Source organism: Dipteris shenzhenensis, chromosome 22 (genome assembly GCF_047967505.1).
Source record: "Dipteris shenzhenensis isolate YYH24624 ecotype China chromosome 22, Dip_SZ_1.0, whole genome shotgun sequence".
Classification (NCBI taxonomy): domain Eukaryota; kingdom Viridiplantae; phylum Streptophyta; class Polypodiopsida; order Gleicheniales; family Dipteridaceae; genus Dipteris; species Dipteris shenzhenensis.
Genome location: NC_141617.1, coordinates 32,872,025 through 32,880,780, shown reverse-complemented (window position 1 = coordinate 32,880,780; position 8,756 = coordinate 32,872,025). Strand labels below are relative to the sequence as shown.

Here is an 8,756-nt window from a genome sequence, read left to right as displayed (position 1 = left end):
GCGGGCTGGGGATCTCTAGAGAGCGCACAACTGTTGTTGGATTTGCTTGAGCTGGAGAGCTACCTTGGGTAAGAACTGTGTGCATTGTTTAATGCTTTATTTTTGTTAAAACAAAAGTCTTTTTGGATTATATTTGAGTGAGAAAACATGCTATTGTTTGTCTTTTAGGACTGTTGCTGATTCAGGGTTTCTAATGAATCTCCACGTCCACAATCCTTTCGATGGACGAGTCCATTTGGGATATTACGCTGTCCTGGCTTGCCGGCTTCATAGGGATGATGGACCACAGACCATCACTGTTCGTTGGCTGGGATACTATGAATGTGTGTGGACACGAATTTTCTATCGAGGGCAAAATGGGGACTACACGTACACCTTTGCCAGCATTGTTGACAGCCCTTTGCGTCTGAGTAAGTACTCTAAAGAATGAGTTGGGTTTTACCAACATACATGTATAAAAGTTTTATGGCTCAATAATTATAGTTTCTAAGTTGTCTTTCTATGTGATGCTGGTCCAGATACGATTGTTGGTACTCCGTTGTATGTTCGTAGCCGTGGTGGACGTGGCGGACGTGGTGGACGTAGACTGAATGGCCATCGCAGGCTTTTCCCTGCAGTACATGGCCGCAGACTTTTCCCTTAGGGATGTTTGTGTGTGTATTGTAGATTTTGTATGTTCAGTTATGACTTTATTTTGCGGCTATGTATTTGGATATATCAGTCAGTTCTTTGATGTAGCTATTGCATGTTCAGACATGTGACTGCACTTTTGGATGTGATATTTTGAAGTACTCTGTCTTACAGAATTTTTCTTTTGGACATGGCGGATGTGGAGTACATGGCTGACGCAAGCTTTTCCCTATAGTACATGGCCGCAGTCTTTTCCCTTTAGGGATGTTTGTGTGTCTATTGTAGATTTTGTATGTTCAGTTATGACATTGTATGCGGATGTGTATTTGGACATATTAATGAGTTCTCTGATTTCACTTTCGGATGTAATATTTTAAAGTACTATGTCGTAGACATTTTTTTTGGTTAGAATATGTTGCTGGTTTCAGACATTTTAGCATCTTGAGACCCGGCAGAGCGGGTCGCTAGCCCATCGTAGACGGGTCAGGTTACTCGAAAAAGTTTCACACGAAAGTGTTAGAAGCTAAAATCATTATTGGTACCAATGCTGGTGATAGAACGTTTATTCGAAGGATAACATTCATTCCGACCAACCTTAAACTTCCATTCGACATGAGGAGATGACAAGAGCGCAGGTGCAAGGTACATAGTTGCTTGACAACCACGTTTTATGTTGACATGTTTAATAGTATAGTCACTCACTTTTAGAAAATTGCAAATCGTATGGGCTGGGGATCTCTGGAGAGCGCGCAACTGTTGTTGGATTTGCTTGAGCTGGAGAGCTACCTTGGGTAAGAATCGTATACATTGTTTGTTGCTTTATTTTTTTGTTAAAATAAAAGGTTTTTTTTCGATTATATGTGAGTGGGAAAACATGCTATTGTTTATCTTTTAGGACTGTTCCTGATTTAGGGTTTCTAATGAATCTCCACATCCACAATCCATATGGGATATTACGCTGTCCTAGATTGCCGGCTCAATAATTATAGTTCCCAATTTATCTTTCTGTGTGATGCTGGCCCATATACGAATGTTGGTACCCCGTTGTATTTAACTGCGGTGGATGTGGCGAACGTCGCAGGCCTTTCCGTGTAACACATGGTCGTAGACTTTTCCCTTAGGAATGTTTGTGTGTCTGTTGTAGATTTTGTATGTTCAGTTATGACTTTATTTGCGGCTGTGTATTTGGATATATCAATCAGTTGTTTGATGTAGCTATTGCATGTTCATACATGTGATTGCACTTTTGGATGTGATATTTTTGAAGTACTCTGTGATAGATAAATTTTTTTTTGGACATGGCGGATGTGGAGCACATGGTCGGCGCAGGCTTTTTCCCTATACTACATGGCCGCAGACTTTTTCCCTTTTAGGTGTCTATTTTAGATTTTATATGTTCAATTATGACTGTGTTTGCGGATGTGTATTTGGAAAGAGTTTCACAGAAAGTGTTAGAAGCTGAAAAACGGGTACCAATGCTGGTGATAGAACGTTTATTGGAAGGATAACATTCATTTCAACCAACCTTAAACTCCCATTCAACATGAGGAGATGGCAATTTCCTATCCGATTTGGCATTTTGCATGACAATCAATAAGCCATAGGGCCAAACATTGTTTGTTTTTGGGGCTGTACTTGGTGACACCGGTATTCAATCATGGCCAACTATACGTGGCATTTTCACATATCCGAGCATCAAACACTGTTACCTAAGGTTTTCATTTTGCAGAGTGCATCTAATGCTAGGGGCGAGGAGATGGATAATACTTCTACCACAAATGTTGTGTACAAGGAAGTTTTGCAATTGGCAACAGCAAGAGCCTAGGAGTATGACATTGCTCTTTCAAACCCTCTTGAGGCTTTCTTGGGTGGGAAATCTTCATTTCAGTAATCTTTGTATAGGTTTTTTTAAATATTTTGAAGTACTATGTCGTAGACTTTTTTTTTGGTTAGAATATGTTGCTGGTTTCAGACATTTTAGCATCTTGAGACCCGGCGGAGCGGGTCGCTAGCCCGTCGTAGACGGGTCAGGTTACTCGTGTTATCAAAGCTTGCTGAAAAGTTTACTTGGTTATCTTAGTACGTAATGGTGAATGATGGCAAGCGATGGTAGCTGCGACGTACCGCACGTTGATGTGCAGGACTTTGGATGTTATCTTATGAAAATGAAGAACCATAGATCGTACGTGGACATTATGTCGGACCGCGGACCTTGCCAATCCTAAGGACCTAGGGAGATAGACCTGAAATGCGACCGGTGCTACAGTGCTAGGCACAAGCCTGCAAGTCTGACAATGGTGACAAGGGATCAAGGTACTTTCAAAGATGTGCAAGGGCGGCGGGCCGGCAACGATGGCGGGCCGATATGACAAGAACCAGAATCTTTTCCAAGCGGCTCCATAGATAACGCCGTGACCTTGAAGCAATGAAATTATTCATCCAGGTAAGATGAAAGCATGGAGCTTTTGAGTTTTGACGCGAAGGCAAAAGGGATGTTGTTTTGGACTCAAAAAGTGGGTTTAAGCTAAGAGGGACTTGAAACAGTTGATGACTGTGGGAATAGAGACCCTTGTAAACGTCGGATTAAGCTATGAAGGACTTGGAATCACTTTGATGTGTATGTTTCGGCAAAAGCGCGTTACCACGGTTTGGCGGACTACGCATATTTCTACAAAACGACGCTAAGAAAGCTCGCCTTCTCCATCTTCTCTCATGCACGCGCATTTGCCCATCCCTCACGCCCTATATAAACACTTCCACAGCTTTCATCTTCTCCTTGTGTTATACATCTGCCCTCCTCTATTCATCTTAGCTCATCTCCTACCATGGCTCGCCTTACCTTTGCCATCCCCGCCTGCTTGCTACTCGCCGCCTCCCTTATCATCGGCGCCCTTGCCCGTGACCCTGATATCCTCAAAGATTTCTTAGTGCCTCCCGGTGTCAATGCTTCTTCCATCGACGCCAACTTCTTCACCTTCACTGGCTTCCGCGGTGGCGTCGGCGCACCCGCTGGAGCCTTTGGCGCCAAACCAGCATTCGTAAGCCAATTCCCGGCTCTAAACGGAACAGGTGTCTCTTTTGCTCTCTTCGAGTTCAGGCCTAAGACTATGAATCCTCTGCACATCCACCCGCGAGCTTCTGAGATCCTGTACGTGACCCATGGAATCCTGCACGTGGGCCTAGTCGACAGCTCTAACAACTTTTACGAGCAGAAGCTGATGGCAGGCGACGTGTTCGTCTTCCCCCAGGGCTTGGTGCATTATCAGATTAACATGAGCGGCCATAGAACAGCCAAGGCTGTAGTAGCATTCGGCAGTGCAAACCCAGGGCTCATAGTCGTTTCTAAGACCCTGTTCGGCTCTGGGATCAGCGCAACTGTCCTCGAGAAGGCTTTCAGCGTCGGAAGCGATGTCGTGCAAATGCTCGAGAGTCCGCTTTCTACCTGAGCATTTGATTTCTGCAACCTTGATTTTGTCCAAGCTTCTACTGAATCCACTAAAATTTGTAGGAGCTTTCTTTTGACATGTTTCATTTGGCATTGGATTTATTGAATTTATTTTGGCAGTGAAAAAAATCTCTGTTTTGTGTAATAATTTATCATGGCCAAAAATAATATCTGATAATTGATTCTTTGATGCCAGAGAAAAGGGCAAATGTGTCAATTGACGTCATCTGGTTTAGGAGCTTTCTTTTAACATTTAGTATCTATGTTTCCTTTGACATTGGATTTATTAAATTTATATCGGCAGTGAAAAAATCCTCTGTTTTGTGTAATAATTTATCTTGGCCGAAAATTATGTCTGATAATTGATTCTTTGATGCAGAGAAAAGTGCAAATGTACCAATTGACGTCATCTTGTTTTTTTAAAAATCTTTTATGGGCTTAAAAATATGATCACACTACATCACTCATTTTACTTTTAGACTCACTCACTCTCTCACACTCTCTCTCTCTCTCTCTCTCTCTCTCTCTCTCTCACTCTCTCGCTCACTCACACACACACACACACATTTTTTGTGAAATCTTATATTTCTCTCTCTCTCTCTCACACACACACACTTTTTTTTTGGAATTTCTCTCTCTCTCTCTCTCACACACACACGCACGCACGCACGCATGCACGCATGCACGTGCGCGCGTGCACACACACACACACAGAGGCAAAAAGAATGTTTCATTTAAAACCATATTTAAAGCTGCAACATCAATAGATGACTAGTTCTCTTAGACATGTGGTGTACATATATACCTTCTTGTTGTAAAAATACAACCTTAAAGATACCCATGTTTCATCAAATGTTCTTGGTGTTAAAACACACCCTTAAGGCGAGCGAGGCCAGTGTGAGGATGGAAGACCCCCCCTAGGCACACCCCCCCTCCCCAACCTATTGCATATAGGGGGAGGATCATCCACACCCCCCCCACCCCTACCCTTCCTCGCCCCCCAGTAGTATTATGCATGCAATAGGTTTGGCCCGGGGGAGGTAATCCCCTTACCCACCTCCGACTCCATCTCCCTCTCCAAGTCCTCACATGTGCCTCCATCATTGGCTCCCTGCGAGTGTTGATATGAGAGAGAGAGAGAGAGAGAGAGAGAGAGAGAGGTGGGGGAACGGTGGAATGCCTCACCCCCTCCCATCTCCTCCAGCTCCCCTCCTTCCTGCCAAACTACTGGTATGCAATAGGCCCCCATCCTCCTCCTTCCCTTCGCCCCAAATTGTTGACATGCAATAGCCCCCCCTCCACCCGCCTGCTTGCTTGCCCCCTTCCCCCTATTGGCTGGCTCAACATGTTTCAAGTGCAATAGCTTTGTGGGGAGGGGGGAGGCAGCAGTGCAAAGTCGGCAAAATGAAGAATACAACCCATGATCTCTATGTTGGAAAATTTCTTCTTTACCACTAGGCTATGAGACATTAGATCCTTGCCTGGCTTGGCCTCCTCTGCCTGCTTTGGCCTCACCCACCCTAGCCTCCTTTACCATCTTGGCCTCCTCCTGGCTCTCGGCCTCGCTTGTTCAAGTCTTTGCCCACACTGGCCTCCCTCAGTTGTAAGTTTGGTGTTAAAAAATCTTTAGATTTTGGTATTTGTCGAACGGTTAGTACTTCATTCTTCTCATATAAAACCATATCTATAAGGTTTTTTAGGGTGAATACCTATTTTAGGAGAAGTAATTAGAAATTATGAAAAATCCCAACAACTCTCACACTTGTAACCATTCACCTTAGAAATATTTATTTTTTATATCAATTGAACTAAGAAACATTTCCTGAGCCCTAAATCCAAAACTCTAGACCCTGAACCCCAGATCTTAAACCCTAGATCCTAGATCCCCAATCCTAGACCTTAAACCCTGGGTCTTATATCCTAGACATTAAGGAGAACACTCTACTAGAAATTATGAAGTGACAGGTGCAAAACTGCAACTTGAGACAAAAATTTTCAAGTAAAGTGAGCTAAAGATTTGGAATGAAGTGATTGGAAAATGCTAATGAAAGAGGAAATGATGAGGATTGGAGAATGCTCTACTAGAGAATATGAAGTGAAAGATGAAGAACCATAATGTGAGACAAAATATTTTGAATAAAGAACGAGCTGCAATCTTGCAATCTATCATATGAAACTTCCTCAGGAGACTGTCAACATACTTGAGCTGACTCATGAATGTGCTATCTGAATCTCTCCAGAACTCAATTCCAAGAGAATAGTGCATAAGTAGAAGATCTTTCATGTTGAACTCTGCAGATAAGTCTTGTTTTAGTTTTGTGATGAAGCTATCCTTGCTTCCTGTCATAATCATATCATCTACGTACAAAAGTGCAATAGTAATGTCTTCCCCTTGAACTTTGTAGTAGAAAGTATGATCTGCATTGGATTTCATGTATCCGAGATCAGCAAAATACTTGTTGATTCTACCATAGCAACTTTTGGGTGCTTGCTTTAAGCTGTAGAGACTTTTCTTGAGATGGCAAACCTTATTCTCTTTTCCTGGTTCAACATAACCTACTGGTTGTTGCATGCAGACTTCCTCATCTAGATAGCCATTGAGAAATGCACTCTTGACATTGAGTTGATATGAATTCCATCTACTGAGTGTCAATAGTGATATAAAGAACTGTATTGAATCCATCTTTGCTAGTAGAGCATAAGTCTCATCATACTCATGACCATATTGCTGTGCAAATCCTTTTGCAACTAGTCTACCTTTGTATCTTTGGATACTTCCATCTAGATTGTACTTCACTTTGTATACCCATTTGTTTGCTAGGGCCTTATTTCCTGCTGGAAGGTTGCATAATTCCCAAGTATTATTCTTATACAAAGCATCCATTTCTTCATTCATAGCACTTCAATGCCATTCTGTCTTGTCTACTGCATCTTTGAAGTGCACTGGCTATTCTGTAGCCATGATGGTAGTCATAAGAGCATAGTTGGTGGATTCAACCTGAATTGCTTTTCCTTTCTGAGCATATCTCAATTTGGCTAGTGGTTTGCTTTCCCTAGTAGACCATCTGAGCTACTATGGCTCTGCTTGGGGTGTTGTTGGGTGGCAATTCTTGCTCTTCTTCATCAACCTATTCTGTAGATGACTGTGAAGTGGATGCTGCTATTTCCTGTGTGTCTAAGGTTTTCCATTCTAATTCCTCATCAAAGATTACATCTTTGGAGATAATGACATTGCAGTTGATGGGGATCATACAACGTGTATTCTTTGCTTTCTTCATTGTAGCCAACCATGATGCATTTGTGTGATTTCACATCCAATTTTTTGTGACGATTATCATGTATGTGGGCATATGATATGCAACCAAATATGCGGAGATGCCCAATGTGTGGCTTATGTCAAGTGAATGCTTCATAAGGAGTCAAACCCTGTATCAGTTTGGTAGGAAGACGATTAAGCAAGTAGTTTATAGTGGCTATTGATTCTTCCGAATATTGATTCAAAAGATGCTTCTCACTGACCATTGCTCTATCACTGTCTGCTAAAAGTACCATTCTTCCTTTTAGCTCTTACATTCTGCTGAGGAGTATATGCACATGTGAATTGTCTTCAAATACCATGACATCTGTAAAAGTTCATGAATGCTGAAGACATGTATTCACCTCCTCTATCAGATCTCATGACTTTGATCTTTCTGCCTGTCTGGTTTTCTACCATGGATTTGAATTCTTGAATTCTTGCAATCTGGAAAATACTTCAGATTTGTCTTTTAGAAAGTAGACTTAACAATATCTGCTATAGTCATCGATGAAAGTCAAGTAGTAAATTGAACCATTTATGCTATGGGTCTTTGCATAACCCCATACATCTGTATGAATCAAATCAATAATACCTCTTTCTCGAGAGTTGGAGCCCCAGGATAATGTCTTGGATTATGCTACAATAATCATCCATGGCTCCATTGGCTCCCTCAAAGCTAGCAATGATGTTGCAATCTTGTGTGTTTCTCTTATCATCAATCCGTTGTGTCTAAAAACGCTTATTCTCCCATGATATAGCATTGAACATAGTACACTACACCAAGACAAAATCAGTTGAATAAGTAATCTAAATTGTTGAAAGCTTCTAACTTATGCATAAGATTCTATACACCGATCTTTTTTATGCATCCTCTAGCATACTCCCATTCTTCCATTGTGATATGCATCCCCTCATCTCTCTCTACTCTCTCCATTTCATGAATGTCCTTTGGAAGTTCTCTTAGATGCTCAAGGTACGGCACACGAGATCCATGGTGTGTACGAAAGACGACCCTTTCTCCTTGTCTTCTTGCCTTTGCATCCTTGTATCTTATCACCCATCTTTTCATCACATCACTATTAAGCATGTAATAGAGGTTTAGATTATTGGACAACACTTTTAAAAGTGACATAACTTTCATATCCAATGTCCAAATATAGTCATTCAACCACTCAAATTGATCGGAACACCCCATTTGAGCATATCTGTGGAGTTATATTTTGGAAAATCTTTCATATATAGTATTAAATATTACATGTATTTTATGAGAGTAATATATAAGCCCAAGTTAATACTTATTTATAGTAATTTAAACTTCTTTAGAAACATGTCCATAAATATGCTATAAAAACACTAAAAAGATATTGCCATATGATATAAATG

At 41.4% G+C, this 8,756-nt stretch overlaps 1 protein-coding gene across 1 annotated transcript; it reads left to right on the top strand.

The window, feature by feature from the left end:
- The first annotated feature begins 3,423 nt into the window (after positions 1–3,423).
- On the top strand, positions 3,424–4,112 carry LOC147888013 (germin-like protein 9-3). The gene has a single exon (XM_087393106.1). The coding sequence runs from the start codon at positions 3,456–3,458 to the stop codon at positions 4,074–4,076; it is 621 nt and encodes a 206-aa protein (XP_087249232.1). The 5' UTR covers positions 3,424–3,455; the 3' UTR covers positions 4,077–4,112.
- The last annotated feature ends 4,644 nt before the right edge of the window (positions 4,113–8,756 follow it).